The sequence below is a fragment of the Hemiscyllium ocellatum genome, chromosome 10 (genome assembly GCF_020745735.1).
Source record: "Hemiscyllium ocellatum isolate sHemOce1 chromosome 10, sHemOce1.pat.X.cur, whole genome shotgun sequence".
NCBI lineage: Eukaryota > Metazoa > Chordata > Chondrichthyes > Orectolobiformes > Hemiscylliidae > Hemiscyllium > Hemiscyllium ocellatum.
In genome coordinates, this window is record NC_083410.1 from 112,243,378 (window position 1) to 112,266,124 (window position 22,747).

General features: G+C 41.5%; 1 protein-coding gene across 1 annotated transcript in view; it reads right to left on the minus strand.

Moving 5' to 3' along the window:
- Positions 1–20,025, minus strand: part of LOC132819910 (aftiphilin-like) — a 62,824-nt gene extending 42,799 nt beyond the window's left edge. Inside the window, exons 1-2 of the mRNA XM_060831876.1 lie at positions 19,885–20,025; positions 2,905–4,885 (exon numbers count right to left, since the gene is read on the minus strand). Coding sequence (XP_060687859.1) covers positions 2,905–4,860 — 1,956 coding nt within the window. The 5' untranslated portion in view covers positions 4,861–4,885; positions 19,885–20,025. The remainder of the gene's footprint in view (positions 1–2,904; positions 4,886–19,884) is intronic.
- Positions 20,026–22,747: the final 2,722 nt, after the last annotated feature.

Genomic DNA, 22,747 nt, shown 5'->3' on the forward strand with positions numbered 1-22,747 from the left:
GTCATTCTTTTTAGCTCCTCCAAAGCTCTCCACAATCTCAGACGCCAACCTTCAATGAATTTAATTCCCACTGTGCCATCAAGAAATGGCAGAGTGCCTTCAACACAACAAAGAGAATGGGTCCCAATCACATCCTAGCTGTAGAACTGATGATTCTTGCAGTGCAATGACAACACCAGTTGTCACAGATAGTGTGGAAAATTGCCCTTTTGTTACACTCAGGTAACCACCAAAATGCTGATAGTGAGAATGTCAAGGGGCAATGGTCAGAAGGTCTCTTTTGGAGATAAGCACTGGAGCTATTTGCCCATTCCTTCAAACATTTGCCATTCCCTTTTTATTGACTTTTCACTTTTTTCATGTGATTAGAATAGCAAATCTAACAGCAAACATTAGAATATGTTTCTGACACATATAAACCAACAAAGTCATTTTATGTGCTGCAGATTGCCACAAAATGCAGGACTTGGGAGGTCATGTTGCAGCTGCATAGGACATTGGTGAGACCACTTTGGAATAGTGTACACAATTCTGGTCTCCCTCCTATATGAAGGGCATGGTGAAACTTGAAAGGGTTCTGAAAAGATTTATAAGGATGTTGCCAGGGTTGGAGGGTTTGAGCTAGAAGGATAGGTTGGGGCTATTTTATCTGGAGCATCAGAAGCTGACGGGTGACCTTATCGAGGTTTATAAAATCATGAGGGGCAGAGATTTGGTAAATGGACTCCCTGGGGTGGGGGAGTCCAAAACTAGAGTGCATAGGTTTATGGTGAGAGGGGAAAGATTTAAAGGGGACTTAAGGGGCAACTTTTCCACATAGAGGATGGTGCGTGTATGGAATGAGCTGTCAGAGGAAGTGGAGGCGGCTGGTACAATTACAACATTTAAAAGGCATCTGGATGGGTATATGAATAGGACTATGAATAGAAAGGGTTTAGAGGGATATGGGCCACGTGCTGGTAAATGGGACTAGATTTATATAGGACATCTGGTTGGCATGGACGAGTTGCACCAAAGGGTCTATTTCCAAGCTGTATCTCCCCATGACTCTACAGTTAAATTTTAGTACCACTTGTGCTGAAGAATTCTATAACTTTCCTATTTATGTTTCCAGCATTAATGCAAAATTTATGGTCCCGTTACCAATTTGACAATCTACACACCATTTTGTTAGATGTGAACTCTTCAAGATCCTGTGAACCTTTTCTGCCCCTTTGCTTTGCAATAACTAACCTTCCATAAGAAAATGATCCAGCTGCAATTTAATTGCAATGAGAGATTCATTGTAATACCCTACCTTTCTATTCATTACCTCTCAGCTGCAAAATCCTATCTCCACTCGTGTTTCATACCTCTGATCTCACTTCTTATACTGCAAATGCAAGGTCGATGCAAAGTTGTTTTGCTTCACATTGTCTCAGCAGTCAGCATTAACTGAATGTAAACTTCAGGGTTTGTAGCTGTCCTGACATTTCAGCAAAGGCACATAACATTCCCTGAAGCAAGCACTCCAACTCATTCTTGACTCAGTGGAGGCCGTAACTTCAAATCCACAATATACAATTAGAAAAGTGCAAAGCAGAAATCAATCAGCAATGTTATAAACTGTAGTCTAAATGAAACCTCAGAGACACATTTTTGCCCCGCCTCTGCACATCGAAAACATTGAAGCCCATGAGGCAGGTACATTCTCTGTTAGACTGATTATTCAACAAGCAGCTTTATCCTAACTGACATCTGTACACATCTCATATTTCAGAAGATCTGACCCATAAAACATTACAAAATACCATGGGTGATGTGCTCAAACATCTGGAGACTTTTGCTGTCTCAATTCTCAATTTCTATCACAATACTACAAATTACTAATTAATAAATCTTCATAACGCATTTGGAGATACAACATGTCAGTGCAGTTATGTAGTAATCCACACTGGCAAGATGAACTTTGCATCCACAATTCTCAGATCTTAATTTCCCTATTATACAAATAGAAGTCAACAACCTCAAGATAAAAATCACACAACACCAGGTTATAGTCCAACAGGTTTAATTGGAAGCACTAGCTTTCAGAGCGACACTCCTTCATCAAGTGATAGCGTCGCTCCGAAAGCTAGTGTGCTTCCAATTAAACCTGTTGGACTATAACCTGGTGTTGTGTGATTTTTAACTTTGTACACCCCAGTCCAACACCGGCATCTCCAAATCATAACCTCTGAAGAGTCATCTAGACAAGAAACATTAGCTTGCTCTCTCTCCATGGATGCTGTCTGACCCGGTGTGATCTCCAGCATTTGTTTTCAGTACTCTCGCTCAGGAAGTGGTTAAAACTATTAGGTGAACTGTTCTCAACTACTGTTGGATAGTCCCTCATATTCAAATATAAAGCTTTGCTTTGGGGCCTTAGTAAAGGTTGCTTGTCAAACTGCATTTAAAAGCAAAAGAAACTGATGCAGAGTTTTAAAACATTAAATATTTGTATGTTGTGGTTCTGTTCGCCGAGCTGGGAACTTGTGTTGCAGATGTTTCGTCCCGTCTAGGGGACATCCTCAGTGCTTGGGAGCCTCCTGTAAAGCAATTCTGTGTTGTTTCTTCCGGCGTTTATAATGCTTTGTGGCTGCCCTGACACTTTAGCAAAGGCAGATAACCAGTATAAATGCCGGAGGAAACAACACAGAAGCGCTTCACAGGAGGCTCCCAAGCACTGAGGATGTCACCTAGACAGGGGACGAAACGTCTGCAACACAAAAGCTCGGCGAACAAAACCATGACAACGAGCACCCAAGCTACAAATCTTCTCAAACTTGAATATTTGTACGTATCAATACTTTAAAACAAACAAAATCAACAAAGTTGACTGATTTGCTGTTCAAGTGCCAACATTTCAAAATCAGCAACACTTACTTGTGACAGAGGTTCTTCAAATGAACTTGTATTTTTAATTGTGATTTCTTCTCCAATGTGTTGAACAGGAGTAGAGTCTACCCAGCCAGTTAAATGTTTGACAGTTGAAAGGGCAACTTCTGTCCTGCTGCATTGGCTAATTTCTTCTTTAAAGGCACCAACAGACTGTTCTTCACCAAAGGATGCCCACGATGTACTTTCAGCCACCGAATCCCCAAAAGCATTCCACTCAGTGTCTTGCTCAGTTGTAAAGTCTTCAACACTTTTGAATCCTGCAAACTCAGACTCATTGTTACCTTCCTGAATAGACCCAAATTCTCCAAAATCCTCATCATCTGTCTTTGTAATTGTGGTGGTAGTTTCATGCTCACTAAACTCCAGGCCACCTTCATGATAAACAGCAAGTTCTGTTTGAACATCCTTTTCTGGAGATTCAGAAAAATTAGCAAATGTTTGTAGGGAGTCAGCACCCATACTGCCAAAGTCACCAAATTCATCTTTAACACCAGCTTCCTGAAATGTAGCAAACTCTTCTGTTGCCAACTTTGAGGATGTTTTGTTGTCAGAGTTTCTACAATGCATATTAACTGTTCCAACATCATCCACAGCAGCGGAATTCAACACTGGACTAAAAGCAGCAAAATCAACATTTTGTAAGCACTTGCTTCTTGAAATTTCAAAGTGATCTGACTCAATTCCCTCTGTCCTTTGCCCATCAGTCACCAGTGGCTCACCATTGACTGCATGGTCTTGCTCAATCATGGAGGTTCTATGTGCAACACTGTCTGAACAAACACCAACATCTTCCTCATTCGGAGTACAGATTTCCAAATCTATTTCTGCCCCAGCTTGCTTTTCACTATCTGATTGATCTGCCCTTAATTGAACCTCTGAACTTTCTATGTTAATGGCTTCTTTCACTATTCCCAAAAATTCATGAACTGGTTGTTCAGCATTTTGGTTCTGAATTTCAATATGCTCCATTGGTTCTGATGAATTCCAGTCATGATTAGGAAGGCTTGTGTCAGCTGAAGTACTAGGGTCAGAGGAGTGGCACTGGGTGTGTTCTATGGCTGCATTTGTCCCATTCCCACCCATGCCATTTGAAGCAACTTTTAGCTTATCACCAGCCACTGTAAAGTTCAAACTGACTTGAACATCTGGTGGTTCCTCCAAAGCAGAATGATTGCCAGCATTATGTTCTCCTTTGAGCAGCACTTTGCTGACAGTAGATAGAGATATACTTGCTGTTTCTCCTGTTAAATCCGATTCTTTAACATTTGAAAATGCAGAGAACTCTGTAAAGTCCTCAATTGATCCAGGCATGGACTCTGACCAGAGATTGGAAATGTGAGCATTTGTAGCTGTTTGTGCATTTTGATCATTTGTATTGACTATACTTTCTATTCCCTGAGAGAGTGTTATATCATTTGTTGGGTACCCATTTGTCAGAATTTCGGGATTGGCCTTTTTATCATTGCTGAACTCTTCCGATTCTAAATCTATTGCATGAGCATCCTTGGCCAGACTATCAAATCTAGCAGCTACTTCTGTCAGTTTCATGGATTCCATTGTTTGTTCTGTTGCTGTACAATCAAAAACATTTATCGTAGGTTTCGATCGAATTACATCCTTATCAGTACTTATAGTCATGTCATTTAACATTTCTTCTGCAGGTCTGGCGAAATCAGAAAGAAAGACTTTGCCTTCACTGGTATTTGCTGAATGAAAGTCAGCAAACCCATCTGGATGACTGGAATATGCATGGCCAGGCACAAAATGGTTCGGGGGCATAAAATTCCCATGGTGATCTTCTAAGTCAAAGTCAGAATAATCAAGCGTTGAACTACCAACTCCTGAAAAACCACCAAATTCACCAAACTCATCATCAATTTCAGTTCCATCGTCTAGTGGCGGAGGTGAAGAAGAATACATTCTAATCACATCTGGCTCCATGATGTTTCCCCTCAGTTTGTAACACCTAAAGAGAAGGAGAGAAGTTAAGAATATCAGAAACCTAAAACTTCACATCTGGGATAAAAATATTACATAACCACTGTTACCAAAAACAAAAATTGCTGGAGATCACATTGGGTTAGGCAGTACATGCATGGGGAGAGACAGCAAGCTAACATTTCTAGCCAAGATCAGAGTTCTGATGAAGAATTATCCTGACTCAAAACGTTAGCTTGCACTCTCTCTCTATGGATACTGCCTGACCCACCATGATCTCCAGCAATTTTTGTTTTTAGTACAGATTCCAGCATCTAGAGTACTTTTCTCTTCTATAATCATTGCTAATCAGATCAGTATAAAACATATAAGCATGCTGGGAGTTGACAGTACACAATATTATATCCCACAATACACTTTCCATGTGAGACTAGGGACAAATACGACAACTAAAAACACTTAATTTTCCATTTAAATAAGCAAATGCACAACTCTGTTTGAAAGAAATAACTATGAATTCTACAAGTAAATCCTTCCAGATAAATGCTGATCTTCTGCAGAATTATACACAAAAATCAAGACTAATACTAGTTTTCAGGTAGAGTTAAAGGATGGATATAACTGGACAAGAACAAAACAATTTTGTCTAAGATATTCACTTTGAATATTCATCATTTAGTTATAAACATAACATTGATAACAAAAAAGCAATGTTAGTTTAGGCTTTATAAATAAAACAGATGAACAGAAATCAGACTAATTCTGTTTTAACATATTCAAAACAGCGCTTGGAATTAAAGAAAATCTTCAGAGAAATTGCAACAAATTGAAATATAAAGGATGTTCTGACAGAACTTCTTATAACACTGCATTTCTGTTCCAGAGCTACCTGCACAGTTAGTTTGCCAATTCCCATTCCAACAGTCAAGTGAAAAGCCCTGGAAGGTGCATCTTGCCTGCACAAACATGTCCAAACTGCAAAACGCAGAGCAACAGTGGCGACAAAGCTCAAAAATCAGAAATACTGTCACTCATTTGATAGGAGACTAACCAATTATAAACATTACAATCAAGAAAACTTGACAATGCTGAAGTGATAATAAATAATATATAAACAAACAGTCTGATGTAAGTAAACTCTATAAAAGCAGTAAGGTTGGACTGGACTCTTAGTTGCAAGGAGATACTGTTAAAAGGTAAATGAGATGATAATGCTTGCAAATTAATTCAAAGTGACGTGAAGCATTTAGAGCCTAACTAATCAAAGAAAAGCAAATTAGGATGAGCAACATGTTTTAAATTGAACAAGAAAATTGTCTAATTTTAGCTTACAAGGAGCAATTAAAATACAACCAGTTAGTGTAATGGTTAATTGCTCAATTCATATAAAATGCTGAATATCTTAGTTGCTCTGCCTACACTTTTATATGAAATTTGTGGGTTTCTGCTGTGCTGCAATGCAAGTGGGAGACAATTTGACAAAAATGTGCCAAAAGTGCAAACTACTCTGCAAATCAGTAAAAAAAAATCCAAACATCAAAACAGCTCAAACGCTTCCTGTGGTGAAAACAGCATTTCAGCTTATTCAGTATGGTTATTTCGGCAACAATGTTAGAAAGAGATGCATAAACAAAGTACACAGATTCTATGAAGGCATACCCCTTTTAATTGAATATCCTGAAATTTTACAATGTACTTTATTGATGTGATTTTATCAGTTTAGCAATGCTAAACTACATATTCCTATATTTTTTATGTCTTTTCTGCAATTAGAGTCAGAGTCATAGACGTACAGCATGAAAGCATACAACCCACTGTGTGAAAAAGTTGCTTCTTAGGTCTCTTTTATATCTTTCCCCTCTCACACTAAACCTATGCCCTCTAGTTCTGGACTCTCCGACCCTCCAGGGAAAAGGCTTTGCCTATTTAGCCTATCCGTGGCCCTCAATTTTATAAACCTCTATAAGGTCATTTCTCAGCCTCCAATGCTCCAGGGAAAACAGCCCCAGCCTGTTCAGCCTCTCCCTGTAGCTCAAATCCTCCAATCCTGGCAACATCCTTGTAAATCTTTTCTGAACCCTTTCGAGTCTCACAACATCTTTCCGATAGGAAGGAGACCAGAATTGCACGCAAAATTCCAACAGTGGCCTAACCAATGTCCTGTACATCCACAACACGACCTCCCAACTATTAGGAACCCAACGCACTCCTGATTACATTAGAGCCAGTCTCAACACCAGAAACTTGGCTGTTCATGCTACGTTCCCCTGAGAATCCATCACCCCCTCCATATTCCAAAACAGCATTCTTACTTGAAACGGGGATAGCCACAGAAGACCCCTGCACGAACTGCCTACCTCTCTTACCTTTCCCAAAGCTAACCCATCTATGTGACTGTGTCTGGGACTTTTTCCCCTTCCTATAACTGCCATTCATCACATCCTCTTGTAAATTCCTCATTGCCTCTAACTGTCTCTCCAACCGATCCATTCTATCTCATAAGCTTTGCAACCAACGGCATTACTTGCAGATATAATCCTAGTAACCCGTAAACTCTCCCTGAACTCCGAAGAGCATATCACTCTACTAAAGGCTATTTTACCTTCTTTCAATCTACAGACCCAGAAAATAGCACTGTCTTATTCCTCTACAAAACACTACTCCATGATAAAAATATAAGCCATAAGTATCAATTTAAGTTTAATCGAGACATCTTAATATAACATTGAATCAAGAACCCACTCTACTCACTACTGCAGACATACTGTAAAGCCATGCTTAAAATATCCACTTCTGTTTCTCTGCTGTGACCTCTCCCAAGCACGTTCCTCCAAGATTAGTTGCAAATTTCACTGTTTATTAATTTTCACAGATAGACTCAGATATCCAACAATACATGAATTCAAATAGCAAAGGCAATGAATGTGCATGGTTCACTGCTGTGTCATTTAGCAATGTGACTTCTCTCCCTCTCTCTCTCACCTGCACTGACCTCATCAAATCCTTCCTTTGTCTGTTCCTCTTCCTTTTAAACATGCTGTTTTGATTTTTTTTTGTCTCCAAAGTTCCAAAACAGTGCAACAGCACATAAAACAGTAATTGCTGCTCCTGGAATTCAAGGAAATCACCTCCAACGCCTAAAATAGCTTTTAAAAAAAGCTGCTCTTACAGCCAGAAACTTTCCCCATCCTCCATCTTGGATTACCTAGAATCCTCTGGTGAATTAGAGTCTGATTTAACATGCACAGATTTGGATTGCTCCGTTAACCTAGATGGCTCAGAGGCTGAGTTACAGTCACTCAAACAAGAAAAATCTCTAATTCAGCGTTATGCCTGTACACAATCTGGATGACTGCAGAAGTGGTGCAACTTGCCTCAATGCCCCTGCAGCAGGTTACAGAAGGGGTTAATGTTTACCAAAATGGCTATTCTGATTGCTACTCAACAATCCATTGGGCATATGCACAGCATTGAGAACAAGGTCAGCCTGGCTGTAATAGCCCATTCCTTAGGAAAGCACATGTCGATGCATTTGAAGTAAACGATAAAACCAGGATACCAGGCTGCTAAATTTCTAAATATTAAAGATAGAGAGAGATGCAGTAGGGAAATGGTATTCAGGTTGATCAGCCAAGATCTATTTGAATGGTAGAATAGGCTCAAGAGGTTGCTTTGCTCTTGTTTCCTATGTTCCTCCTATAAAATCAATTATTTATATACTTGCTTGTATGTTTTACATTGTTATGCAGTAGAACCTGAAAAAAAGATTCGAATTTACAGTGAACTTTATAATACATAAAATGTAAATTACATATTAATCCTGATGAAAGTCAATGCAGACAAAAGCACTCTTTCTTTCAGAAGAAAATTAGATGACACATAACTTCATCCTTATTTTTTAAAAAGAGGCAATTGCATTTATATTAAAGTGAAAGAACAAATTTGGCTTTCTATATTTTGGTTCACATTTGTAGGATCCTCTGAAGTGCTTCAAGGCCCATACTCACTTCTGAACTGCAGTCAACAATGTCATCCAAAGGAAAACAGCAGCCAACATATACACTAGATCCTCCCAACAATATAAACAACCAGATCACTTGTTGTTTCTCATGATATTGGTAAGGAATAAACACTGGCCAAATAACAGGAATACTCCCTATCTCTTCTTTGAAGAGTCATGTGATATTCAGTTTACAAACTGTTAGCTTCCTTATATCAACTTTGGGCACTGAGTTTCTTGTTGACAGCTTTATGCTGATGGATTTGAGTCCTGGTTACAGGTTCAAGTTTGGCTTTATTGTGACTGAGAAGGCTGTGTGTTCATGCCTCATGACAGAACTCAGTCCATATACTAACAATCCAGCAGTGGTAAGGGAGTGTGGCATTGTTGGAGGTACCAAACATTTCTGTGCCTTCACAGACATAAAAAGTTTTGGACTGTGCTTGAAGAGGAGCAGGAATTTTTTTTCTACAAATTTATATGGCAGGTTCGTATAGGTGTTGCCTTCAACTTTGGCACAAGAGGCCAGAATCAGTTGAGTGCACAAGTGAGCCTGACATCAATGGTGGGCAAGTTGTTGGAGGGAATGCTGAGGGATACGATGTACATGTATTCGGAAAGAAAAGGATTAGGGATAGTCAACATGAGCAGCACGGTGGCAGCACGGTGGCATGATGGGCAGCACGGTGGCACAGTGGTTAGCACTGCTGCCTCACAGCGCCTGTAGACCCGGGTTCAATTCCCGACTCAGGCGACTGACTGTGTGGAGTTTGCACGTTCTCCCCGTGTCTGCGTGGGTTTCCTCCCACAGTCACAAAGATGTGCGGGTCAGGTGAATTGGCCAAGCTAAATTGCCCGTAGTGTTAGGTAAGGGGTAAATGTAGGGGTATGGGTGGGTTGCGCTTCGGCGGGTCGGTGTGGACTTGTTGGGCCGAAGGGCCTGTTTCCACACTAAGTCTAATCTAATGAGTTTGTGCATGGGAAGTCATGTCTCACGTTCTTGACAGAATTTTTTGAAGTAACAGAGGATTAATGAGGGTAGAGCATTAGATGTGATCTATATGGACTTCAGTAAGGCATTCGACAAGGTTCCCACGGGAGACTGGTGAGCAAGGTTAGATCTCACGGGTTACAGAGAGAACTGGCCATTTAGATACAGAACTGGCTCGAAGATAGAAGACAGAGGGTGGTGGAGGATTGTTTTTCAGTTTGGAGGCCTGTGACCAGTGGAGCGCCACGAGGATCAGTGTTGGACCCACTACTTTTGGTCATTTACATAAATGGATGTGACCATAGCAGATGACACCAGAATTAGAGGTGTAGTAGACAGCGAAGAAGGTTACCTCAGATTACAACCAGATCTTTATCTGAGGGGCCAATGGGCAGAGGAATGGCAGATGGATTTTAATTCAGAAAAAATGTGAAATGTTGCATTTGGGAACACAAATTGTCAAAGGACCTATATACTTTATGGTAAGATCTAGGGAGCGTTGCTGAACAAAGATACCTTGGAGGCATGTTCATAGCTCCTTGAAAGTAGAGTTGCAGGTAGATAGCATAGCGAAGGCGGCATTGGGTATGCTTACCTTTATTGGTCAGAGCATTGAGGAGTAGGAAAATTGACTTTTCGGGCAAAAGCCCTTCTTCAGGAGAGAAGGAGAACTTCTTCAAGGTAGGCATCCTTGCAAGAGGATTTGCAGTAAAGTTAAAATCAACTAGGCCAAAAAGTGAGGACTGCAGATGCTGGAAATCAGAGTCTAGGTTACAGCATTGAGTACAGGAGTTAGGAGGTTATGTTGCAGCCGCACAGAATGATGGTCAAGCCACTTTTGGAATGTTGCATGCAATTCTGGTCTCCTTCCTATCGGAAAGATGTTGCGAAACTTGAAAAGGTTCAAAAAGGATTTACAAGGATGTAGCCAGGGTTGGCGGATTTGATCTATAGGGAAAGGCTGAACAGGCTGGGGATATGTTCCCTGGAGCGGAGGCTGAAGAGTGACCTTATAGAGGTTTATAAAATCATGAGGGGCATGAATAGGATAAACAGACAAAGTTGTTGCAGTCCAGAACTAGAGGGCATAGGTTTAGGGTGAGAGGGAAAAGATGTAAAAGAAACCTAAGGGGCAACGTTTTCACGCAGAGGGTGGTACGTGTATGGAATGAGCTGCCAGAGAAAGTGGTGGAGGCTGGTACAATTGCAACATTTAAAAGGCATCTGGATGCATATATGAATAGGAAGGGTTTGGAGGGATAAGGTCTGGGTGCTGGCAAGTGGAACTAAATTAGATTTGGATATCTGGTCGGCATGGACAAGTTGGTCCGAAGGATCTGTCTCCTTGCTGTACATCTCCAATGACTCGGAGGCTGAAGGGGCATCAATTTAATATCTCAATCTAAAAGTCAACCACCACCAACTTGGAACTGTTCAGACTGTACGCTCAAACCTTGTGCATGGGCTCAAATCCCCAATTTCTGACCCTGAAGAGGGCACAAGCTTGAGCCAAGGCGAACAAAGCTGACAGCATTTCAAACACACAAAAGATGCCCGAGGAAATTAAGCATGAGCTAAATTAAATCTGAGCCAATGGAGATAGCCATGAACGAAAGGATTGGGGTAGGAACTGGGTTTCAAGGAAGGATTCAAATGGAGGTGAAGATGATGGTCAAGGAGAGATTTCTTAGACTACATTAACCAGATGACTGAATGCATGGCAGCCAACAGTGGAGCAAAAGTCAGGAGACCAGGGATCAGGATTCCACAAAAGTTAATGAAGCAGAATGTTCAGTACTCTTACACAAAGACACAGTTAAAGATCACAACACCAGGTTATAGTCCAACAGGTTTAATTGGAAGCACTAGCTTTTGGAGCGCTGCCCCTTCATCAGGTGGTTGTGGAGGATACAATTGTAAGGCACAGAATTTATAGCAAAGAATTAGTGTGAAGTAACTGAAATTATACATGAAAAATACCTTGATTATCTGTTGAGTCTTTCATCTGTTCGAATACCATGATAGTTTCACTTCTTTCATGTGTAAATCACTTTTTAATAAGTTGCATTCTCAGATTAACTAACAATTGGTGATAGCTAGACAATATGTTGAAGGTGTTAGCCCCCTGTGTTCTCTGTTTAAGCCATGATGTTTAGATTGATTCTAATCTAAAAAGTGAGATAAGAGTTTTACATGAATTCATGCAGTTTTTGAGCAAAGTACAATGTAACTCTGCAAGGACAAATTTACCCCACAAACATATATGTATATGTGTGCGCACGTGTGCGCCTGTCTGGGCTGGGGGAGTTGAGAGTGTGAGAGAGAGTATATGTGTAGTGAGTGTAGAGTGTCTTAGGTCTTTGAGGGGGTGCATGAGTGAGTGTGTGTCCAACACCAGCATCTCCAAATCATAACAAAGACACAGAGGGAGGTGCAAGTTTTCATGCAAACCATGATTTCATTTTACTCTTCCGTAGTTTACCAATAGAAAATGCTGGATCACACATTTGTATTTCCACACACAATATATGATGTTCTTTTATATCACACTAGAATAATTCTATAGATATATAGAAGCATAATCCCCACACTCAGGTAATTCTGCAAAGTTTACAAATAAATGAATAGAACCATGTTGTGTTGTCCAAAAATCTGCATTTACATCATGAAAATCTGACTTAAAGGTCTTACAAAAATATTTAAAAGGTACTACATTGCACGAAAGGCTGAATGATGCAATGAACAGAGACAGAAGGACCATGTGCGGGACTCCATAAAAACTTTTATCAGCAAAAGACTTGACAGAAGGTGCAGCATGGTAAAATCTATAAGAATCACAGCATTTACCTGATCATACCTCAACAGAAAAACTACAAATTCACTTTGCACTGTAACCTTGCTTCCTTATGCATTAAATCTGGAGTTCAAAGTGCCCATGCCAAGCAGTCACTTTTAAACTCAGGGAAATATTTCAGATCTTATTATTTCTTCCAAGTTCTTACACTGAAAGTGGTTGATGATGTAGGTTTCAGCTAATGTTACTCAAACCCCAACAAGAAAATACTAATGTACATTCCAACATATCTATCCAATCTTCCTTCCACCCTGTTCAAAGACTTCAAAAGACAAAGTATGTTTTTTAAAAAAGTTACTTTTTGTCCCTCAAATGCATCAGGAAATTATTAACAGATTCCCATGAAGAAATGTGTCATAGCCAAAAGGGGTGAAAAAAAAGTCAAAGAATACTATATTTTTCTCATTTCCCGGTTTACATTCAACTGCGTTTACAAGTGAGCCACCTTACTGGACTCAAATGGCTGAGCCTGATCAGATGAGTATTACTGATTACATGATTATTTCCAGAAACTTCTGAACCTCCGGCATTGCATGGCCTTTCCAATTAAAGCTGACAAACGGACTGGAGATGAGAAATTTGTCTCTAGCCAGCTCTGGATAAAAGAAAAACAGCAAGACACATTGGCTAAAATAGGGGTCAAGGCTGTACCATCACATTGCAGTGGAATCTCTGGAGGAGGTAAAGCTATACTGTTAACTTAGCAAACTTCCAAATCAGCCCAACAAGATGGACTCTCGGCACATGAAATACCAGTCTTTAACACAAGACAAACTTCAACATGTTGTAATGCTTGATCACATAATTTTGGGATTTTTGTCACTTGTTGGGAAATGAGGATTCCAGGCTGCACGTGCAGCCTGCCTCAGACCTCCATCATTGTTTTCAAGCTGTTATCTGAAAGAAATCTACAGTTTGCTCGCCAGAAAGGAAACTACTAGATTCAGTTCACTGAGAAAATTGTTAATGGACACTGAACTCAGGCCGTTGTAGTTCACATGAACTGATTTTTTTTTTAAACACACCTCTGCATTTAACAAAATTTGTAATTTTATAAAACTTATCTCCCCTCTTCTGCCCCACCTTCCTCAGCTTCTTGAATATTTGTATGTGAATGGAACAACAAAGCAGTTTCCTTGAGTGCCGAATGCCTTGTTAATTAATTCCATCTTTGATTTGATCTTAAAAGATTTTGTTGCGGATTTATTTAAAAAATGGGAGTCCAAAAGCCAGTGTTCGTGGGAACCTACCTTAGGGAGGGATGGAGTTTGAAAAAAATAAAGAAATATATCAAACAATAACTAGCTGTGCCCGGATGGAATTTCACATGGGCCCAAAAGTCCCGTACTTCCCGCAGGAGCCTGTGCTCCACAACCTCAGCTCCCGTCGGAGTTTTAGTTTTGCCCCTTTTAGGGACATAAAACGGTGGGCCCTGTATAAACTGCTGCTGCACACTGTCCATCTCTTTTCCCTCATCTATAGTGCAGACACGCCTTGGTGTGCCCATTTGCCAATGGGCGGTGGAGACCCCCCAGTGGAGGGCTCTCTATGCAGTGGTCCTCCCTCTTTCTCTTGGGGATCTGGGGTGGAGGATGCTGCACGCAGCAATCCCCTGCAACCACAGAATGCGATGGTTCATGGACTCCCAGTCCAACCTGCTGGTTCTGTGGTGCTGTGGAGTCCGTGGACCATGTATATATTGGGTCTGGGCATTTGCAACCCCTTTTTGACTTTCTTAAAAATCTTCTCTGCTTTTGGTTGCACTTCAGTCCCCCCACTCCTGATCTTTGGACACCCGGTACAGGCGGGGGGGGGGGGGCGGGGTCATGGCAGGTTTGAGGACCTCCTCGTGGGTCTGCTCCTGCACCTGGCCAAACTAGCCATAAACGGGTCCAGGCCCTGTCCTCCCCTTCACTGCTTGATCACGCAGCACCGCTCTTTATGAGAAGGGCACTGCTTGTCACTGGCCACTCGGGTGTTTCCTTTCTTCCTGATGGTAGAATATCAATAAAGATTTACACACTTCTTGTTCTCCACTGTGTCCTACACCTGCACATACACTACAGGGGTGCTGGTGAAAAATAAGCATTACCCCAGTTAGGTGGTAGTGTGGGGTAAGAAAAAACAGACTTCCTAACATGTTTGTTTCCTAAGTACGTTAAAAAAGTATTTGCTGTCTCGGGCTTAAAAGGGGAGAAAAGCAATCAATATAAATTCAGTCCCCCCTTTATCAGTGGCAAATACACAGATTAAAAACATTTCTACTGTGTCTGCAATGGAAAATAAGTTCTACACTTTTTTACCTGTACAAAACAAATTCTAATTTGAATTAGATACAAACTAAAAAGTACTTGGATGAATAGCAGATAACATGTCATGCTTGGATTATAGAAAATATAGAATGAATTTTAGAACAAGGTAACAAAGCTGACAAGAAACAGAAATATTCATACAGCTGAATTCAACCCACAACATCAAGTAGTTTGCAGCTACTTTTAATGCTTTCAAAGTATAGTATAGCTTCACTTTGCAATGGTGACAGAGGAATTGAGAAATTCAGATATTACATATGACCATAATAAAACCACCACCCTTCTGAACCCCCAAAATAAAACGAGGGCATGCTCATTTCCAAACATCTATGTTTTGATTGATGTTTGTTGGTATTGTTTCTTTCCACCAACAGCAGAGATGATGAGTACAAACCGATGTGCCATTGTATAAACAATGCAGTCATCGCAGTTTTACAAAACAGCAACCAACCATTAAAACACTTGCTTAAAAATTATGCAGACTTCCTGTACACAGACATTATAAAGGATAAGGTTTTGCTTTAGAATTAATTTCAACCTGTTAGATCTGACAAAGGGCAAGGTGGGAAAGCCCAATTGCACTCAATCGATCAGTGTACATAATTACTGCAGCATGAACTAAAAGGAAGCGGGGGGGGGGGGAACAGCTGTATGAATATTTCTGTTTCTTGTCAGCTTTGTTACCTTGTTCTAAAATTCATTCTATATTTTCTGTAATCCAAGCATGACATGTTATCTGCTATTCATCCAAGTACTTTTTAGTTTGTATCTAATTCAAATTAGAATTTGTTATTGTAGACAGGTAAAAAGTGTAGAACTTATTTCCATTACAGACACAGTAGAAATGTTTTTAATCTGTGTATTTGTCACTGATAAAGGGGGAATTGAATTTATATTGATTGCTTTTCTCCTCTTTTAAGCTCGAGACAGCAAATACTTTTTAATTTCTTAATTTCAGTTAAAACAGTCTCCAACTCAAGCACATTCCAACAAACAATCTAGCACCCATTTCACCTCTTAGCTACACTCTTCTTTCAAACCCAGCATATATCACATGAAAACTTACAGGCATTTAATGCTGAAGATTGCAGTTATTTGTGACATATTTAATTGGTAAACTATGTCATAAAGTTGCAAGTATTAGAGTTATTATCTGGGCTTAAAATCTGGCAAATGCTCTGGCCTAAAATATAATGGCCAAATTAAATTTCTATAGCGAGTTAAGAGCAGTTGTACCAATAAAAATGGTTTACCATTAAATGTAGTACAGGAGACAGGCAGGCTCCTGAATTTCCAGTTGTGGAAACTGGGAGACAATTGTATGTCGCATGACCAATAATATCAAACTTAGAAACTTTGATAAGAATACCAATGACTTTTTGCACCACTTGCAACACCAAGGAGGGCAAACCATGTATTGGCAGCTTGACTGTTTCTCAATTCATTTTTGTAAGGAATTGATATGACTGACACTATAGAGGAAGTGTGCTACTCAACAAACACATGATGTATCAACTTATTCTTTCATGGAATGAAAGCATCGCTTGCAAGCCCAACACTTGTTAGCTGCCCTAACTGTCCTTGAAGTGAGTAGCTTGCAGGATCATTTCAATGAACAATTATATTCCTGAAGGTAAGGACTCACATGCACGCCTGAGCATACAAACTCACTCGATAAAGGACATTAGAGAAATAGATGTATTCTTATGGCAATCAACAACAGTTCCATGCTCACCATAACAGAGACCAGTTTCAATTACACACCAAGTTTGAATTCCAACAGCTACTCTGGGTAGGATTCGAACCCATGCCCATAAAGTATTACCCTGCACTTGAGGATTGCTAGGCCAGCAACATCACCACACCACCACTTCCCCGACTTACTGAGATGACAACCATTGCTGGTGCAGCATATTGTTTAGATTCCGGTCCCATAAGACAATGTACTTTATGACTGACAGAAACACTCAAATCTAAGGAGTAATAAACAAGAAACTTCCAATAGAAATTAATTTTATTCAAAATTCCAAAGATAGCATTTCCAATGTCTGAAAATATTATGCTAATTATTTTGATGATGCACAGCAAAGAACTTTGTTTGCTGGACACTTTGTGGCTAACAACCAAACTGTACAATCAATTTTCACTGTGGCCCAAACAAGAAATGGGTCAGCTGAGAAACCTTACCACATGATCGTTTACATTTTTCTTGTTCCTATTTTTCACCTTTTGCTGAAACTTCTGTAGGTTTTTTTATTAACTGTAGCCTCCTTCTGAGCTCTCTTTCCTGTATTCCCATTTTTTAAAAAAAAAGGTTCTCCTTAATTTGATCTCCCCACTACTTTTTCTTGCTAGTAAATATTGGGGATCAACAAACAATATTTGCTTCTCAGCTATGGTTAGATATGTCACAAAGTGACTCAACTGAAAAGACATTCTGCTCAGTTGCTTTATATAACATATTTAGCTCATGCTGAGAAGTGACTGGCCTATCTATTTGATTCAGAATATTGAGCATAGAAAATAGGTGGAGTAGGCCATTTGCCTTTCAAGCTTCCATTACTATTAAATTATAATCAGGGGCTGATCATGCAATTTCAGTATCCCATTCCTACTTTCTCTCCACACTCTTTGATCTCTTTAGCCGCAAGGACCACAGCCAGCTCCCTTTTGAATATATCTAATAAATTGGCCCCAATAGCACGGATGAAACATGGATCAATGTACTCAAGACAATCATCTGGAGAGAGCATCTCAAAATACAACTCAGAATCATATTAAAAGGTATGTGCTTTAGTTCACACTAAGAAGTCTTAATAATCCTACATGCAATACAAGACATTTATTTTAAATCAATTTCCACAACAGAAATCAAACAGCTATAACCAAAAAAAACTGTATTAAACTCCTCTGTCAGACAATTATTATTTTTCAAATGATTCAACTAGTTATCAAGTTACTGAAAATTTTGGCATGTGTAAATATACACACTGCTCCTTCAACTGGAATAGGAATCTTTTACTACTGCAATACTCTGATCTGCATAAGGCCAAGTGATGCATTCAGCAACATTCTTTTTACTGCCATCAGGTCTGTATGCTGCAAAATGTCAATCACTTGTTCTATTGATAAATGTGTCACCCAGAAAATTGAAGTTTCAGTGCAATGCTCACTAATTTTGAGAATTCTGACACTTGTTGTTCGTAATCAACTGCAAGGACCTGCTTACAAACATTTCAGTTCTGTGCTTTTCAAGGACAAAAGATCTTCCAAAGAATTACCAGCGACACTGCTACATTTTATCCCCTTCATCCCCACAAAAGCTCATAATTGGTTGGAACTCTCCCACTGATCACCACACATCCTTTATTCAAATATCAAGTTGCTGCAGAATGGGATGTTAACAAAGAGTAACGCTATCCTCTACAGCCCCAAGCACTGTGCTGGTTGACAAATCCACACAGTATTTAATTTGCATTAAACTCTGCTATTTGGAGCTTGAACATGCATTTTGACAGGGGAGGTACACCCATAGAAATGTTTTTCTAAGTTGTTACCCATTCCTAATTCCCTTGACCTGAGTGGCGAACAGGGCCATTTCTCAGGGCAGAAAAGAGTCAATCTCATTGCTGTAGCTCAAGGCATATGTAGGCCAGACCAGAGAAGGATGGCAGGCTTCCTTCTCAAATGGTCCAGTGACATTACCACTATGCCAACATCTCCCCGCTTTCAAATTACTTTTAATTAAGTTTATACAGATAAAAGTATGGATTATTCTGATCAAGTATGTTCCTCATATAGACTGAAAACGTGTCTATTATAAAAACTGAAGGGCTTATGCTCGAAACGTCAAATTCCCTATTCCTTGGATGCTGCCTAACCTGCTGTGCTTTGACCAGCAACACATTTTCAGCTGTGATCTCCAGCATCTGCAGACCTCATTTTTTACTCTTGTACATCACTGTCAAAAATTAACTACCTGCATATCATCAGCCAGTTTCACAATAAATTAACTAAATAAGGTATTCATGTTTTAGGACGCTGTTTGCAAAGAGATGTTGCTATTCATCAAAAGGTGGCATTTTAAAATTTTATAAACATTCTCTAAACGGCTTGAAAAGTTGGGATCAACATAAACAAAATGAACATAAAAATACCACCGTCCCTCGAAGAAACTGTATGACGAAGTGAAAACGTTTTTAAATTGGTTTTAACTTCTTCGTTCCGCATTTGTATAGAGACGACGACTTTAAAACTATAAAAAGGTATTTCAGGTGCACTGATCAGTACGCACCGAAAAGTACTTGTCCTGCTCGTTATTTTGGCTCTTTACAAAGTTTATAAGTAACAGCTTCAGGGAAGTGCCACATTTTTACAAGGAGGGATTTGATCGGAGACATCATGTAACACAAAATGTGCAATTCGTTTAAACAAAAATCAATAATTAACCTGCAAACGCCTGACACACACACACACACACACACCAGTGGACACGTTAGGTCAAGGAAAAGCTTTAAACAATAACTTGTGTAAGGTTACTTTCGGCGTCACTCGCGAGCCGGGGCTCCAGGCTGAGGTGTGAGACATTTGGGACAACTCAGCCCCGCTCCGAGTGAGACAGCCCCCGGGGATACACACTGGGATCCGGCACAGGGACAGCACAACACTCCCCTCCACAAGGCCCAGGGGATCCGGGGGCGGCTGACAGCGCCAAGGCCCGGCGTCACTGCAGCCCCTGACAGCGCCGGGCACACACGGGCCCAGGGAGTTAGGCCGCACTGACAGCCGGCCCCGGGAACGGGGTAGCGGCTAGGCCGCGCTCCATCACCGCCAGGCCGGCTCCAGGCCTCCCGGACACTTGCTGCCTTACCTCAGGATGCGGGAGTCAGCCGCCTCACACGGCGGTGTCCGCACTGGGCCCCGGGGTTAGGGCAGTCCCCTCAGCTCCCATCGTCGTCTCCCTCTCGGTCTCCGACTGAGCTCCGGCCGCCCCTCCCGCACCGGCCTGGCAACCCCGTGTAGAACCGCCCCCCTCCCCCAACACGCATGCGTCGCAACTCCCCCTGACGTCATGACCACGCCTCAGGTGACGCGACGTCACCGCCCATTGGTGATGACACGGTGTTGCCCTCCATCCGCAATCCGGTTTGTGATGTCATTGACCACGCCCCTTCAACGATAAGCCCCACCCCTGCACGGACGCGCCCCTTGTACTATACGCCCCGCCCCGTCCCGCAGCTGGCCACGCCCCCTAGATGGACAAAGTTAAAAATCACACTGCACCAGGTTATAGTCCAACAGGTTTATTTGGAAGCACCAGCTTTCAGAGCACTGCTCCTCCATCAGGTGGTTGTGGAGGTTAAGACAGTAAGACAGAATTTATAGCAAAAGTTTACAGTGTGATGTAATTGTAATCATGTATTGAAAAAGACCTGGTTTGTTTGTTAAGTCTTTTAGAATGACCATCTTCAGTTCCTTCATATGTAAATCCCAGAACTTTTTAAAAATGTTATATAATCAAATGAACTTTAGCCATAGGTCCCATGGGTGTGAGGTGCCCTGTGTGAGGCTGTCTGTGCCCCAATGTTCAGACTGATTCCAATCTAAAAAAGGGATTTACAGAATCTGACATGGATTCATGCAGTTTTTGAGGAAAATAAAATGTAACTCTGCAAGTACAAAATTATCCCCGCAAACTTATGTGTGTGCATGTGGGTATGTATGTGGGTGAGGTTATGAGTGTCTATGAGAGAGTATGTGAGTTTAAAGGGGTAAAAGTCTGTGAGAGGGTATGTGTGTGAGCAATGAGTGTATGTGTGAGCGTATGAGAGAGAGCTTGTGTATGAGAGGGGGTCTGTGTGAGTGTATGGGTCTGTAGGAGTGTCTGTGTGTGAGTGTGTAGTGCAGTGGGGTCACCTGTAGTGTGACATGAACCCAAGGTCCCGGTTGAGGCCATCCCCCATGGGTGCTGAAATTGGACATCAGCCTCTGCTCAGCTATTTCGCATTGTTGCCTCTCCCGAAGTCTGCCTTGGAAGATGGTCATCCGAAGGTCCGAGGTCGAATGTCCCAGACTGGGAGGGGACACTGCTGCCTGTTGATTGTTGTGCGGTGCCCATTCATCCATTGCTGTAGGCTGTGCTCGGTCTCGCCAATATACCTGCAGCATATGAGATAGACAACATTGGCCAAGTTGCCGCGCACATGGTGGGAGGTGTCCCCACACATAATGGTGGTATCAGTGTCAACACCTAGACACGTCTAGCAGCGTCTGCTGTGAGAAGGACCTATGGCGTTCTCCTGAGAGCTGGGCAGTTTGCTGCGAACAATGATCTGTTTGATGTTTGGTTCAAAGGCGAGAAGTGGCGGTGTGGGGAAGGTCTTGACGAGGTGCTCATCTGCATTGATAATGTGTTGCAGGCTACGAAGAATATGGTGTAGTTTTTCATCTCCTGAGAGGTGCTGGACAACAAAGTGTACCCTGTTGGTTGCAGCTCATGTCTGTCTCCAGAGGAGGTCATTACGGTTTCTTGCTGTCACACATCGGAACTGGTGGTTGATAAGTTGAGCATCGTTCCCCGTTCTTATGAGGGTATCCTTGAGTACTTCAAAGTGCCCATCATGTTCCTCCTCATCTGAACAGATCCTGTATATGTGTAGGGCTGGTCCATAGGGCTTATGCCCAAAACGTCGATTCTCCTGCTCCTTTGATGCTGCCTGACCTACTGTACTTTTCCACAATACATTTTTCAGCTCTGATCTCCAGCACCTGCAGTCATCACTTTCTCCTCGTCCACAGGGGATGGCTGTTTTAATATGTTTCGGGTGGAAGCTGGAGAAGTGCAGCATGGGGAGGTTATCCATGGGTTTGTGGTAGAGTGAGGTGGTGAGGTGGCCATCCTTTTTAGAGATGCACGTGTTCAAGAATAAGACAGATACTAAAGAGTAGTCCATGGTGAGTTTGATGGTAGGGTGAAACACATTGAGACCACTGTGTAGCTATTTCAGTGACTCCTCGCCATGGGTCCAGAGGAAGAAAATGTTGTCAATGTGCCTGGTGTATAGTGTTGGTTGGAGGTCCTGTAAGAGAAGAAGTCTTGTTTGAACTTGTGCATGAAACTGTTAGCATATTTGGGTGCAAATTTGGTCCTCATGGCTGTTCCTTGTGTCTTGTTAAGAACTGGTTGTCAAAGGTGAAAATGTTGTGGTTGAGGATAAAACGGATGAGTTGTAGGACAGTACTCGGAGATTGGCAGTTATTGGTATTGAATACTGAGAACACATTGTGGGGGATGCTGGTGTAGAGTGCTGAAACATCCATTGTGACGAGGAATGTTCCTGGTTCGACTGGTCCGTGGGTGCTGAGTTTCTGTAAGAAATGTGTAGTGTCATGACAGAAGCTGGGGGTCCCCTGTACAATGGGTTTCAAGATGCATTCAATATAGCCAGAGAGGTTCTCACACAGGGTCCCATTGCTTGATACGGTGGGATGTCCTGGTGTGTTTGTTTTGTGTATCTCTGGAAGTCACACACTCCAATGTCTACCAACATTGTCTATCTCATACGCTACAGGCAAGGATGCCAGAGGCATGATACATTGGCGAAACCAAGCAGACGCTACGACAACGGATGAATGGGCACTGCACAACAGTCAACAGACAGGAGTGTTCCCTCCCAGTCGAGGAACACTTCAGCGGTCAGGGACATTCAGCCTCAGGCCTTCATGTGACCATC